A 16610-nucleotide genomic window follows, 5' to 3' on the forward strand; every position below is an offset into this window, starting at 1 on the left:
ATGACAGGGGCATAATAAATGGAGAGCCCCCACCTAGATCATCCAACCACCGTCTAGATAAAAAAATCAGGTCAAGGGTGTGGCCTCCCTCATGAGTTGGCTCTGAAATTACTTGCGTCAGGTCCATGGCCGCCATGGAAGCCATGAACTCCCGAGCTAGCTCAGATGAACCTCCCAGGGATGGTAGATTGAAGTCTCCCAAAACTATAAGTGCTTAATTGGGGATTTCAATACAATAGTAGACAAGACATTAGACAATAAAAACAGTAAATCAGGGAAACAAGGAAGAAAAAGATTACCTAAGACTTTTTTCAATATGATAAAGGAAATTGGTATATAAGATATCTGGAGAGAAACAAATCCAGGAAATCACAATACACATTTTATTCTAATAGTCATAAATCTTGGTCTAGAATGGATATGACTTGGGCGAAGCCTGAATTAAAGGTTAATATGCAGGAAATTAAAATAGAATTAGGTACTTGGGCAGATCATAACCCCTTAAAAATGGTGTTGAAAGGAATGCAGAAAAATTAAGATGGAATTTGAATAAATCTATATTAAAAGAGAAAGAATTTATAAACTTAGCAACAAAAGAAATGGAATTTTTCTTCAAAGAAAATAAAAAAGAAGATACAACATTACAAAATGTATGGGATACAGCCAAAGCATACCGTATTTTCGAGATGTAGCGATAACATATATGGCAAAAAAATAAAAATAAAGAAAAGAGACAACAATGTCAGTTGTTAAGAGAAGAATTTAAAAAATTAGAACTTAAACTACAAATAAACCCACAAAAGAAAATATTGAAAAGACAAATGGAAATAATAAAACATAAATTAAATTTAATAGAATCAGAAATATTGGCACAACAAATTAAAAGGGCAAAGCAAAACTTCTTTGAAAATGCAAACAAACCAGTAAAATGGTTAGCTTATAAACTTACAAAACAGAAGGAGAAAAAATTGATAAACAATTTAGTACATAAAAAAGGCTGTTTACAATTTAAAAATGAAGCAATAAAAAAGATAATTAAAGAATACTATGAGAAACTGTACGACAAGGAAGAAGCTCCATAGGAGAAAATGACTCAATATATTGAAAAAAATAATTTACCAAAACTTCCAGAAAACATTAAGACTGTGTTAAATGAAAAAATAACAATGCTGTTATTGTCAGAGGCAATAAAAAGTTGATACCAAAAGAGGACTCAGATTAGACCCAGATCAAAAACTATAGACCAATATCACTACTGAATGTGGACTATAAAATCTTCACTTCGATAATAGTTGAGAGGCTGAAAAGATTTTTGACTGAATTTATACACCGAGATCAAAATGGATTTTTGCCAAAGAGACAAATAAAAAATAATTTGAGGATAATGGTATATTGGAATATTATGAACTTCATCCAGGGAAACAACTGGCACTAGTATTTTTAGATGTCCAAAAGGCATTCGATAATGTTTCTTGGCAATTTATGATTCAACAACTAAAAACAGTGGACTTTGGTCAAATCTTTATAAATACAATTCAGACAATATATCAGAAACAAACAGCAAAAGTAATTGTAAATGGGGATTACACAGAGAATTTTGATATACGAAAAGGCACAAGAGAAGGATGTCCATTATCCCCATTGCTATTTATCTTAACTTTGGAAGTTTTAAATAGAAACATTAGGCAAGATCCAGAAATTAAAGGATTGAAAATAAAAGGTGAAATCTACAAACTGCAAGCATTTGAAGATGATTTGGTATTTAGAGGAACATTTAGAGATGTTGGAAAAGAGAACAATTTGGAGAGATAGCAGGATTAAAGATAGAGATAGTTAAAAATTTTACAGATAAACAAAAAAGCAATTATCAGAAAAAATAAAATTGCAAATAGTCAAAAAGGTCAAATATTTGGGAATATATTTGACAGCAAGATGTTGAACAATAAAAGAAGATAATTACATTAAATTGTTAAACCAAATAAAGCTTGATTTGGAAAAATGGAAGAATCTTCAACTGTTGAGGTTAAGAAGAATTGCTATGGTGAAAATGAATGTATTACCAAAAATATTATTTTTATTTCAAATGATACCTATAAAACTGGAGAAAAAATCCTTTGAAGATTTAAACTCTCTTAATTCAAAAATTTATCTGCCAAGGAAAGAAACCTAGAATTAAATTGAAAATGTTACAAGAAGCCAAGGGAAATGGAGGCTTTGGTTTGCCAGATTGAGTTTTATATTATCAAGCATCAGTGTTAACACGGATAAAAGAATGTATAACATACCGGCATCTCGGGTTAACCAGTCTATTCCACCTTTAATGATGGGGGGGTGAGGTGTTACCCCCCCGTTGATAGGGCTCGCAACTTGGGCGTCCTCCTGGATTCACGGCTCAGTTTTGAAGATCATATAGGAGCCGTGACCAGGGGGGCCTTTGCCCAGGTTCGGCTGGTGCACCAGTTGCGGCCCTATCTAGACCGAGATGCCCTACGCACAGTCACTCATGCGCTCGTGACCTTCCGGTTGGACTACTGCAATGCTCTCTACATGGGGCTGCCCTTGAGGACCACTCGGAGGCTTCAGCTGGTGCAGAATGCAGCTGCGCGAGTTGTGATGGGGGTTTCCCGATACTCCCATGTAACACCTCTGCTCCGCGAGCTGCATTGGCTTCCGGTTGCCCTCCAGGTGAGATTCAAGGTGCTGGTGATGACCTATAAAGCCCTAAATGGCTTGGGTCCGGGATATTTGAGGGAACACCTGCTGCCGGCATCAAGCTCCCTTTGTCCTGTGCGCTCCCACAGGGAGGGCCTTCTCAGGGTACCGCCGGCAAAAGACTGCCGGCGGGTAACACCCAGGGGGAGGGCCTTCTCTGTGGGTGCGCCTGCCCTTCGGAACCAGCTGCCCGTAGAGCTCAGGACTGCCCCTGACCCTCGTTCATTCCACCAGGACCTGAAGACCTGGCTCTTTGAGCTTTCCAGCCAGGACTGAGAATTTTAATTGTAATTTTATTTTAATTGGGTTTTACTTGGAGTTTAATAGGGTTTTTTTTATTCAAGGACTAAATTTAATTATTTTAATTGTTCTTAACTTTTGTAATTTGTATTGTTATTTTAAATTCCTTGTGAACCGCCCTGAGTCCTATGGGAGAAGGGCGGTATATAAGTCCAATAAACATAAACATAAACATAACTCTTAGAAATAAAAGATTGCTGTATCTGGAGGAACATGACCTGCAACTTGGTTGGCATGCTTTTCTATGGTACAGAAAAAATAAAATACATAAATACTTCCAAAACCACTACATTACAAATGCATTATTAACAGGAAAAAATAAAATGTAAAATTTATTTGAAAATTCCAGGATGGCTTTCAACAATGGAAGTATTCGTACATCCAAATCTAGTCAGTCTTGATAAAATATGGACATACAAAGATATTCTAAATTCTGAAGGGAACTTAAAATCCAGGCAAGAGATGGAAAATCAGGGCATCAATTTAACATGTTGGTCACATTTACAAATGCAAGTCAGATATGATAAAGATATTAAACAGTATGGATTTTACAAAGAATGGACTATGTTTGATCAGACATTATTAATTTCTGATGAAACGTTAATTAAAAATGTACAATTTCCTATTAAATTTCAAAATTGAAGATGAACAAGTAAAAGAGACAATGATAGTATGGGCAAAGAATTTTGGATATAATATAGACTTAGAAAAGTGGCAAAGTTTGTGGGAAAGAAACTATAAATTAACAATATCAGCTTCATAAAAACAAAACATATATGTTTTATAGATGGCATTTGCCACTAACAAGATTAGCAAAAATGTTTAGAAACATGTGAGAGAAATGTTGGAAATGTAAACCCAAACCAGGTACTTATTATCATACGTGGTGGACATGTGTTAAAGCAAGGAGATATTGGACAATAATACACACTTGGTTAGAAAAAATATTAGAGAAACTAATAGACTATAAACCTGATTTTTTACTTGGTATAATGCCAGAAAAACTTGATAAACAAAGTACATATTTGATTCTACATGTAATAATAGCAGCAAAAATTATATTTGCACAATATTGGAAGAACGAAGAAATACCACTAGAAGAAGAAATAATCAAAAAAATATTAGACTGAGGAAATGGAGCAACTTACTTTAAGGTTGAAAGAAAAAGAAGAAACAGAATATTTTCAAACTTGGGATCTATTTTATCAATGGTTAGAGAAAAGATTTAGAGATTAGGAATTTAATTTGTATTAGTGAATAAGATAGACAACACATTTTTTTGAATAATTATTATTGAACTCTGTTTAAAAATAATAATAAAATAATAATAAATTTTCCAAAATTTTCAGGAGGTTGTCTTGTTATAAGTGTACTTTCATTCGTGTATGAACATCTTACCCGTGGTTTAGTGAAATCCTTATCTATACACCACTGAACAAAATATTTTGTAGCAGCTTCAATTATCTCTGTATCCTTTTTTTTACAATAAACTCTGATGATCTGTTCTGCAAATTTTTCTGGAAGCAGCTTTGAAACCTTAAAGACATAAATAATTAAAATGCTTAACTTAAGTGACTTTCCTTATCTTCCCCAAGCAGTAAAACAGACCATTGAAAGCCATTATAAAAAGAGCATCCAGTACAAGCATAATAGAGCTGGTATAGAAGATTCACCCTTGACTTATTGCTTAGCGACTGTTCAAAGTTACAAAGAAACACCCCCACAAACACACACCCCACACACAAAGGTACTTTTGACCCAGATCTGAAACTGCAACGGCTGCTCTCCTCCCGTGTCTCATATCATATTTTGGGCACTCAGCAAGCGGTCCACATTTACAGCCATTTGCACAATCCTGCAATCACATGACCATAATTTACATATATATTTTTTTCCAAGCAACTAGCATATGGTTCTAATTCTGGCAAAAAAATGGCCATTGAGGATACAGGATTTACATAACAATCACAGGGTTCATGTTACAACCCTACAAATAACATTGTAAACTCAGGTATGGTTATATGATAACTTCATAAATTCTGAATATAATTCTGGGCTCAATTATACTTTTAAATCAAGGACTACCTGTAATATGGTGGCTATTTTCTTAAAACCAACACAATAAACTGGCAAAACCAACCACTCCCATTTTTACTTACTTGTTCTCTTGCAATATTGACTGCCTTAGTGATGTCACGCTTGCAGTAGAAATAAACATTATTGACGGGGTCCCTTTCTTTCATTCCATAATCCATATTAATAACCTTTATATGGCAAAATCAAAATAAAGCACACTTAACAATTTATATAAATACACTAAGAAAGCAAAGTAAGATATTTTTTTAAAAAAAGGCTCAGCTTGGTTTTCTTGCAGAGGTTTCATCACCCAGACTAGATAACATCATCAGTGTTAATGATCAGTACTAAAACTGATAATGATACCTAGTTTGCAAGAAAACAACCAAGCTCAGAGAGCATCAAGGAACCCTATCAGCTACAAATATTCTCCTTTTTTGGTAAAAACAAAACCAAAAAAGCACCTTACTTACATCAACAATAAAATCTTCAGCCTTCAGTTCCACATCTTCAGAAATTGTCATAGGTTTGGACTTAACAATTTCAGCACACAATCTATCATAGTCTTCCTGGAAGGCATAACATTTTTAACTTTTCACTGAGTCAGCAGATAACAGTATTTTCAGAAACTTGATTAATATTTTAAAAAATATTTGAGTTACATATATCATTTACTGCAACAAATATAGAATTGCTATAACAATATTATATTCTATCTATATAATCTCTCTCTCTCTGTGTGTGTGTGTATATATATACATATACATATACATGTAAAGGTAAAGGTTGCCCTGCACACGCGTGCTAGTCATTTCCAACTCTAGGGGCCGGTGCTTATCTCCATTTCAAAGCTGAAGAGCCAGCGCTTGTCTGAGGACGTCTCCGTGGTCATGTGGCCGGCATGACTAGATGCCAAAGGTGCATGGAACACTGTTGCCTTCCCACCGTAGTGGTACCTATTTTTCTACTTGCATTTTTTCGTGCTTTCGAACTGCTAGGTTGACAGAAGCTGGGACGAGTAACAGGCACTCACTCTGCTACACGGCACTTGGGATTCGACCCGCCAAACTGCTGACCATCTGATTGACAAGCTCAGCGTCCTAACCCACTGAGCCACCGCGTCCCTTTAATACATATACATACATACATATAAATCTAAAAATTATAGGGTTATCAGTGCATGTAATATTGATGTGTGTGTGGACAAGAATATCAATCTTGCTGTCAAGCAAAATCAAGCTTTTAATAGTGAGTGCCACAGAAAGTACACTAACCAAACAGGTGGTAAGAAAAGAGGGGAACTCAGGCACCACACAGGTTATGTAGAAAGTAAACATAGGGTCAGTCATAAAGGACTCAAATGTCTATACACCAGTGCACAGAGTACGAACAGTAAGCAGGGTGAACTAGAAATTTAGGTAAATGAGGGCAGATACGATATTGTTGCCATTACGGAAACATGGTGGGATGAAACCCACAAATGGAACACACAGCTAAGTGGAGTTGCTCTCTATATAAGAAATACCTACATCTCTACAGAAATAAGAGCACAATAATGATGAAAACAGTCTCGAATGCATGTGGGTCAATATAAAAGGGGGGAAAATGACATTGCCATAGGTGTATACTATAGGCCGCCCAACCAAACAGAGGAAATAGGTGAACTTTTTGCTAGTCAGTTAACTAAGTTATGTAGGAAGCACATCACAATAGTAATGGGGGACTTTAATTACCCTGATATCAACTGGGAGACAAACTCTGCACCACGTAGAAGATCAAACAGATTCCTGACAAACCTAGCAGACAACTTTGTCTAACAAAAAATACAAAAGGGAACTAGGGGATTAGCCATATTGGATTTAATTCTCACTAACGGAGATGAAATGATAAAAGGTGTTGAAGCCACAGGAACCTTGGGGGGAAGTGATCATGCAATATTGGAATTCAACATTCTGGAGGCACAAGCAATAGAACACAGCCAAACTAGAGTCTTGGACTTTAAAAGAGCTAATTTCAATAAACTTAGAGAGAGAGATTCCATGGATGAAAATCCTAAAGGGGGAAAGATTCAAGAAGCTTGGGAAATTTTGAAAAGTGAGATAATAAAGGCCCAGTCTATAGCACAATACCAAGAAAGAAGAAAAATAACAGCTCTTAAAAGAAACCAGCATGGCTGCATAAAGAACTCTCTAATAAACTGAGAGATAAAAAGGACAAGTATAAGAAGTGGAAAGAGGGGCACATAACCAAGGCAGAATATAAGCAAATAGCCTGTGCCTGCAAAGATGAAGTGAGGAAAGCTAAGGCTCAAAATGAACTGAGGCTTGCGACCAAAGTCAAAAATAACCAAAAAAAGCTTCTTTCAACATGTAAAAAACAAGAAAAAAGGTAAGGAAATGATTGATCCATTAGTGGGGGAAAGTGGCAAGAAGGTGACAAGCAACAGGGAGAAAGCAGAACTATTTAACTCGTTTTTTGCATCTGTCTTTACACAAAGGGAAAAAACACTCCAACCTATTGAAAACAGTACCATAAAAAAACAGATTAGAAACACGTTAAGATAGGCAAGAAAATGGTAAGTCAGCACCTGTCCACCCTAGACAAGTTCAAATCTCCAGGACCAGATGGATTATACCCCAAGGTTCTCAAGGAACTGGCAGACGTGATCTCAGAACCGCTGAACTATATTTTTCAAAGATCCTGGAGCACTGGGGAACTACCAGAGGACTGGAAAAGAGCTGATGTAGTTCTCATTTTCAAAAGAGGTAAGAAAATAGATCCTGGAAACTACAGACCTATCAGCCTGACCTCAACACCTGGGAAGATTCTGGAAAAGATAATCAAGCAACGAATCAGTGAACACCTAGAGGCAAACAAAGTCATTACTAAAAGCCAACATGAGTTTGTCAAAAACAGATCATGCCAGACAAATCTTATTGCATTCTTTGACCAAGTGACAAAATTAGTGGACCAGAGAAATGCTGTAGATATAATTTATTTGGACTTTAGTAAGGCATTTGAACCTACTACTTGATAAGATGGAAAATGTGGGTAAGACAGCATCACCACCATATGCATTCGTAGCTGGCTGACCAGCCGTACTCAGCATGTGGTCCTCAATGGAACTGCATCTACATGGAGGGAAGTGTGTAGTGGGGTGCCCCAGGGCTCTGTTCTAGGCCCAGTGCTCTTCAACATCTTCATCAATGATTTGGACGAGGGGATAAATGGGGAACTCATCAAATTTGCAGATGACACCAAGCTGGCTGAAATAGCCAATACTACAGAAGACAGGCTTAAGATACAGGAGGATCTGGACAGACTTGAATAATGAGCACTATCTAACAAAATGAAATTCAATGGTGAAAAAAGTAAGGTTCTACATTTAGGCAAGAAAAACCAAATGTACAGGTATAATATAGGTGGCACCTTGCTCAATAGTAGTAACTGTGAGAGGGATCTTGGAGTCCTAGTAGACAATCAGTTAAATATTTATTTTTATTTTTTATTTTAATCCCATTTATATCCCGCCCTTCTCCGAAGACTCAGGGCGGCGTACACTCTAAGCACAAATCAATGTGCTTAGCAATAGCCTTCATTCTATGTATATGCCTGCTTATTAGGGCTTTTGCCCCCCCCAAGCGGCATTATTACAAAGTCAGCTTATTGCCCCCAACAATCTGGGTCCTCATTTTACCTACCTCGGAAGGATGGAAGGCTGAGTCAACCTTGAGCCTGGTGGGATGCGAACCTGCACTAATTGCAGGCAGCTGGTGTTACTTAAGGAGGCATTAGCCCACTGCTCCACCAAGGCTCTGAGCCAACCGTGTGCTGCAGCTGCCAAAAAAGCCAACACAGTGCTAGGCTGCATGAACAGAGGGATAGAATCAAGTTCATATGAAGTATTAATATCACTTTACAATGCCTTGGTAAGGCCACACTTGGAATACTGCATCCAGTTTTAGTCACCACGATGTAAAAAAGATGTTGAGACTCTAGTCTAGAAAGAGTACAGAGAAGAGCAACAAAGATGATTAGGGGACTGGAGGCTAAAACATATAAGGAATGGTTGCTGGAATTGGGTATGTGTAGTTTAATGAAGAGAAGAGAAAGGTTCATTCCCATTATCTTCTATGACCCAAACACTGAAACATTAGTTCTGATTAGACAATCCTTGCCCTGTTGGGTTATTGTTTCAGAGATATTTCCTTACCTAAACAGAGAAATAAAGTTGGGCAAAAAAAGCAGTTGGAATAGAAGCAACTTTCAATTTCCTACTGCCTTCCCCATTGAGTTTCCTTCTGGGAATCTGTCAAGGAGGATTGGAAATATTTCTCTCCCTCCCTCCCTCTTTCCCATTTCCTTCCCTTGTCTTTCAGGTAGGCAGGTAAGAAGCTGCTGCTGAGTGGAGGAGGAAGCAAGGGATTGTGATACTGGCTCAGAAACTGTCACAGACAATTGAAAATAAAGATCATATTATAGCAGCCACAATATTCCCAAATTTTATCCCTTGGGAGTCATGGGTCCCAGATTTTGGAAACATTTTGTAAGTTAGCCCATTTGAAGTAACTTGGTTCAGAAATTGTTGTCCTATGATGCACCATTTCATCCAACCAAAGGACACAGAGTTTTAAGCACTCCATGGCATGGGGCCGGAGTACCTCAGGGAACATCTGCTGCCGGCATCAAGCTCCCTGCGCCCTGTGCGTTCCCACAGAGAGGGCCTCCTCAGGGTGCCACCGATCAGAGAATGTCGATTGGTGGCCCCCAGGGGGAGATCCTTCTCTGTGGGCGCTCCGGAGCTGTGGAATCAGCTACCGGTAGAGCTCCGGACGGCGCCCGATCTTCGCTCCTTTCGCCGCGATCTCAAGACATTTTTGTTTGTACAAGCCGGCCTAGCCTGAGGGGGAGTGTTGGGGTTGTTTTATCTTTCGTTTTTTTAATTTTTCTGGGGTTTTTAACGATGTATTTATATTGTTTTTAACTAGGGCAATTGTTTAATTTGTTTTTTAATGTTTGTATTTCCTATTTTATTCTGCCCTGTGAACCGCCCTGAGTCCTCAGGGAGAAGGGCGGTATATAAATGTTATTAAATTAAATTAAATTAAATTAATAGTATAGAAATGGAGCACTCAAGCTATTAAGAATTCTATTTCATTAAACACACATAAATGAAACATTCCGAAACAACGAAAGTTCTACTTTGCACAGATTCATCTGGTGTTCCAATTACAACCTTTCCTGGATTGGGAGACTTTGCTCACAATTACTCATGCCCTAGTCCCCTCCTATTTGGATTATTGCAACATGTAGAGTGCAGAGAAGAGCAACAAAGGTGAATAGGGATCTGGAGGGTAAAACACATGAAGAATAGTTGCAAGAACTGGTCATGTCTAGTGAAGAGAAGGACCGGGGTGACATGATAGCAATGTTCCAATATTTGAGGGGCTGTCACAGAAAGGAGCTATGCCGTGCAGGGCTACCCAAGACGGACAGGTCATAGTCGAGAGTTCTGACAAAACGTGATCCACTGGAGAAGGAAATGGCAACCCACTCCAGTATCTTTGCCATGAAAACCCTATGGACAGTACCAAAAGGCAAAACGATATGACGCTGGAAGATGAGCCCCTCAGGTCGGAAGGCGTCCAATATGCTACTGGGGAAGAGCAGAGGGCTAGTACTAGTAGCGCCAGAAAGAATGAAGCGACTGGGCCAAAGCCGAAAGGACGCTCAGCTGTGGATGTGTCTGGTGGTGAAAGGAAAGTCCGATGCTGTAAAGATTTATTCTCCATAGGAACCTGGAATGTAAGATCCATGAATCAAGGAAAGCTGGACGTGGTCAAACAAGAGATGACAAGACTGAACATCGACATCTTAGGTATCAGCGAACTAAAATGGACAGGAATGGGTGAATTTAATTCAGATGACCATCAGGTATACTACTGCGGGCAAGAATCCCTCAGAAGAAATGGAGTAGCCTTCATAGTCAATAAAAGAGTAGGAAAAGCAATACTGGGATACAATCCTCAAAATGACAGAATGATCTCAGTTCGAATCCAAGGCAAACCATTCAATATCACAGTAGTCCAAGTCTATGCCCCAACCACCAGTGCTGAAGAGGATGAAATTGACCGGTTCTACGAAGCCCTACAGCACCTTATAGAACTAACACCAAAAAATGATGTCCTTATCATCATGGGGGATTGGAATGCTAAAGTAGGAAGCCAAAAGATAACTGGAATAACAGGCAAGTTTGGCCTTGGAGTACAAAATGAAGCAGGGCACAGGCTGATAGAATTTTGTCAAGAGAATACGATGGTCATAGCAAACACTCTTTTCCAACAACCCAAGAGACGGCTCTACACATGGACATCACCAGACGGTCAACACAGAAATCAGATTGACTATATGCTCTGCAGCCAAAGATGGAGAAGCTCTATACAGTCAGTAAAAACAAGACCAGGAGCTGACTGTGGCTCAGACCATGAGCTTCTCCTTGCAAAGTTTAGGCTCAAACTGAAGAAAGTAGGGAAAAGCACTAGGCCACTCAGGTATGAATTAAATCATATCCCTGTTGAATATACAGTAGAGGTGACAAATAGATTTAAGGAATTAGATCTGATAGACAGAGTGCCTGAAGAACTATGGACAGAGGTTCGTGACATTGTACAACAGGTAGCAACCAAAACCATCCCAAAGAAAAAGAAATGCAAGAAAGCAAAATGGCTGTCTGAGGAAGCTTTGCAAATAGCTGAGGAAAGGAGGGAAGCGAAAGGCAAGGGAGAAAAACATAGATATGCCCAATTGAATGCAGAATTCCAGAGAATAGCTAGAAGAGATAAGAATGCCTTCTTAAATGAACAGTGCAAAGAAATAGAAGAAAACAATAGAATAGGGAGGACCAGAGATCTTTTCAAGAAAATTGGAGAGATGAAGGGAACGTTTAATGCAAAAATGGGCATGATAAAGGACCAAAATGGCAGGGACCTAACAGAGGCAGAAGAGATTAAGAAGAGGTGGCAAAATTACACAGAAGAACTATACAAGAATGAGCTTAACGTCCCAGATAATCACAATGAGGTGGTCACTGACCTCGAGCCAGACATTCTAGAATGTGAAGTGAAGTGGGCCTTAGAAAAGCTGAGCAACAACAAAGCTAGTGGAGGTGACAGTATTCCAGCTGAGCTATTCAAAATCTTAAAAGGCAGTGCAGTAAAAGTGCTACACTCAATTTGCCAGCAAATTTGGAAAACTCAACAGTGGCCACAGGATTGGAAAAGATCAGTTTACATTCCAATTCCAAAGAAAGGCAGTGCCAAAGAATGTTCAAACTATCGCACCATTGCACTCATTTCTCATGCTAGTAAAGTCATGCTTAAAATCCTACAAGCTAGACTTCAGCAGTATGTGGATCGAGAACTACCAGAAGTACAGGCAGGATTTCAAAGAGGCAGAGGAACTAGAGTTCAAATTGCCAACATACGCTGGATCATGGAGAAAGCTAGGGAGTTCCAGAAAAACATCTACTTCTGCTTCATTGACTATGCTAAAGCCTTTGATTGTGTGGATCATAACAAACTGTGGCAAGTTCTTAAAGAGATGGGAGTACCAGACCATCTTATTTGTCTCTTGAGAAACCTATATGCGGGTCAAGAAGCAACAGTGAGAACTGGACACGGAACCACTGATTGGTTCAAAATTGGGAAAGGAGTCCGGCAAGGCTGTATACTGTCGCCCTGCCTATTTAACTTATATGCAGAGCACATCATGAGAAAGGCAGGGCTAGATGAATCAAAAGTTGGAATTAAGATTGCCGGAAGAAATATCAACAACATAAGATACGCAGATGATACCACTCTAATGGCAGAAAGTGAAGAAGAACTAAAGAGCCTCTTGTTGCGGGTGAAGAAGGAGAGTGCAAAACTTGGGTTGAAACTTAACATTAAGAAAACCAAGATCATGGCATCTGGCCCTCTCAATTCCTGGCAAATAGATGGGGAAGAAATGGAAGTAGTGACAGATTTTATTTTCCTGGGCTCCAAGATCACTGCAGATGGGGACTGTAGCCAAGAAATTAAAAGACGCTTGCTCCTGGGGAGAAAAGCCATGGCAAATCTAGACAGCACACTAAAAAGCAGAGACATCACCCTGTCAACAAAAGTGCGTATAGTCAAGGCTATGGTCTTCCCAGTTGCAATGTATGGCAGTGAAAGTTGGACCATAAGAAAGGCTGAGCGCCAAAGAATTGAGGCCTTTGAACTGTGGTGCTGGAGAAGACTCCTGCGAGTCCCTTGGACTGCAAGGCGATCAAACCGGTCAGTCCTAGAGGAGATCAATCCTGACTGCTCTTTAGAAGGCCAGATCCTGAAGCTAAAACTCAAATACTTTGGCCACCTAATGAGAAGGAAGGACTCACTGGAGAAGAGCCTAATGCTGGGAAAGATCGAGGGCAATAGAAGAAGGGGACGACAGAGAATGAGGTGGCTGGATGGAGTCACTGAAGCAGTAGGCATGAGCTTAAATGGACTCCAGAAGATGGTAGAGGACAGGAAGGCCTGGAGGAACGTTGTCCATAGGGTCGCGATGGGTCGGACACGACTTCGCAGCTAACAACAACAACACAGAAAGGAGGGAGACAACCTAATTTCCAAAGCACTTGAAGGCCAGACAAGGAACAATGGATGGAAAGTGATCAAGGAGAGATTCAACCTAGAAATAAGGAGAAATTTTCTGACAGTAAGAACAATCAACCAATGAAACAGCCTGCCTTCAAAAGTTGTGGGTACTTCATCATGGGAGACTTTCAAGAAAAGACTGGACAACCACTTATCAGAAATGGTAGAGGGTCTCCTGTCTGAGCAGAAGGTTGGACTAGATGACCTACAAGGTCCCATACAACTCTGTTATTCTGATGACCACCCAGAAACTTCAACTGGTTCAGAATTTTTATTATTTATTACTTTTATGTGCCACCCATCTTGTCAGTAGAGGCAACTGTGGTGGCGCACACAGTGATGAGACTCCTTAGGGAACTTTTAGATGCTCTTGGTCATCCTTCCCTATTTTTAATGATCCAAATCTCAAAATATTGTCAAACTTTACGAATCTTATGACAGATTTATATTCAAGAATATAGAAAATGAATGATTGCTCAATTATTATAGCTAAGTGAATTCATACAATGAAATGATATAACCAATGCAGCTTAGAAAATTGTCTGTACCTTTTTAATTTTATTGCTCTCTGGTGGCTGCGTTTCCCCCAAGCATTTAAAGAGATCACGCTTCTGTATTTTACACAGAATTTCCCGTGCATCACTCAGCTCTGGTTCATCAGAATGTAGAATCTTTAAAAAGATTTCATCTGCCACAGAAGCAATATATAAATAATTATTCTCACATATATTTTTATTAAAGATTTCAATAATAAACAATAATGCAAACTAGAAGAAAGAAAAGAGAATAGAAAGAATAAAACATGCAAAAAGAAAAAATCCAATAAAGAAAAAAATAAGTCATTCCCAACCTTCATTACAAGAAGTATTGACAAATTTAGTAACTTTTCACATCCTGTATGGAAACAAATAGATAGTTCTTCATCCCATATCCCATCCCTTACCTATAAGCAAACCCATAAACCATCAACTTACAGGTGTCAGCAGAGTCCATAAAGGGTTGCCAGAACTTTGCAACAAAGTCTTATTTTAACCTTGATCAAGTAAACCAACCTGTGGTAGATCAAAGTCCTATGGTTTCCTCATAAGGAGCAGCCATCTAGAGTATATGTGGTTGATCTCCCATCCTCCCCACACCTGGAGAGGTTCCAGAGAACTGGTTTACTCACCAGTCTTTGCTACAATCATCAGCTCTGCTTTTGTGGAGATATCTTTGGTTTCCCTGCCTTCCCCAAAGACCAAGTAATTATTAAAGTTATATTCATGAAAAATATAAGACTTCTTTTTCCAAGTCTATAATGACAACCAATAACCTCCTACAAACAGAAATGCTTGTTCTATCCATGACTTTCAATCCAACTGAAGAATCTTGCTGATAAAATGGGGGAACAATAGGGTAAGATTTTTTTCCTCATTTTCTAATTCCACAAACCCTTCCAAACTGTGGATTATATAACTGGAGTACCATCCAAAATAGTAGAGCCCTGTAGAAATACCCAGTTTTTGAGATGATTTGCAGTTTCAGTGGAAACATTGTTACGGTATTATAGCACCTTGTTACAAAACTGAAACCTGAGAGAAATACTTCTCATATTTAGTGTGATAAGAATTTCTGGCGAATCCACATATTCACCTGTCAGCTTTGTATAGGCTTCCATGTCTTTCAGTGCTGTAGAGATCTGGAACACTTTTCCATCTGAGCCCTTTATTTTGATATGTGGATCAGCCTTTAAAAAGGCATCAGAAATCCTAATATGAAATAGATAATACAAACTGGAAATTATTAAAAACTGTATTTCCAGAAACTATAGATTTAATTGTACTTAAATATAAACATTTACCTTCTTCAATAAAATCTACTTTGACAATTATTAAGAGAGAAAAGAAAGGGTTGTTTATCTGGGCTATATTAGCAGAGAAAAACAGTTAATTGGCTAGATTCATTTATTAAAAATATTTTGAGAAATCAGTGACACTTCTAAGTATATTAACTGCACACAACTTATTTATAAAAAGTGCAGCTAAACATCAAGCCTTATTGAAGCAGCATTTCCCTCTCTAATCATGTAGAGACATAACTTCTTCAAATAATATCATTCATTGCAAATGTATGCAGATTTAAAACTATTAAAATGCATATTTTTATAAGAACTGATTTAATCAACATCTCCCACCAGAGTAGATCCTTTCAAACTTACATGGTTTCAATAATTTTGCAAACTTTGTGCTGATATGCTCTGCGGTGCAGACAGTTTCGTGTGTGGAACATGTCATACACATTTCCAACTTCCTTTTAAATATAAAAAATATTTATTTTTGTTATTAAAACTGTAGCTACAAAACAATACAACATTGAGAACAATATTAACCAACTAATTCACAAAAACATCCACTTGCAAAATCTCTGACTCTCTAATTTTAATGGTGAGGGGTATATGAAATACTCTCTCCAAAAGCTCGTTTCTAGATATCCAGAAATGAATTCTGATGACTCTTTTGAAGAAATACGGGATATTTCTGGAACATTTATTATGAATAAAATTTTCACTATGTAATGCTATATATCAAGAGTTTAGATTGGTCATCTGATTCATAGCTTCTCATAAGTCTAAGTCTAAAGAGGATCACTCAAAGCTAAATGTTTATTATTGCAAACTTACTGTATCAATTTTACCATAGTTCCTCATATTGGAATTTGTTTTTCTAAATAGTAGTGTTTTTAAAAAACTGCTCTTGAACAGAGCAATATATTGACTGTACATTGACATATATTGACAATATATTGTATGAAAGTTATATAAATATAAAATTACTTTAATCAGTGAAAAGTTCTCCAACAGTTATTTTT

The 16610-nt window shown here is 38.1% G+C and overlaps 1 protein-coding gene across 1 annotated transcript in view; it reads right to left on the minus strand.

The window, feature by feature from the left end:
• Nucleotides 1–16610, minus strand: part of SAMHD1 (SAM and HD domain containing deoxynucleoside triphosphate triphosphohydrolase 1) — a 50732-nt gene that overhangs the window by 10582 nt on the left and 23540 nt on the right. The window contains exons 10-15 of the mRNA XM_083358048.1: nucleotides 15961–16052; nucleotides 15396–15511; nucleotides 14312–14451; nucleotides 5562–5657; nucleotides 5172–5276; nucleotides 4411–4548 (exon numbers count right to left, since the gene is read on the minus strand). Coding sequence (XP_083214174.1) covers nucleotides 4411–4548; nucleotides 5172–5276; nucleotides 5562–5657; nucleotides 14312–14451; nucleotides 15396–15511; nucleotides 15961–16052 — 687 coding nt within the window. The remainder of the gene's footprint in view (nucleotides 1–4410; nucleotides 4549–5171; nucleotides 5277–5561; nucleotides 5658–14311; nucleotides 14452–15395; nucleotides 15512–15960; nucleotides 16053–16610) is intronic.

The sequence above is a fragment of the Vipera ursinii genome, assembly GCF_947247035.1.
Source record: "Vipera ursinii genome assembly, chromosome: 3".
In the NCBI taxonomy this organism is placed as follows: domain Eukaryota; kingdom Metazoa; phylum Chordata; class Lepidosauria; order Squamata; family Viperidae; genus Vipera; species Vipera ursinii.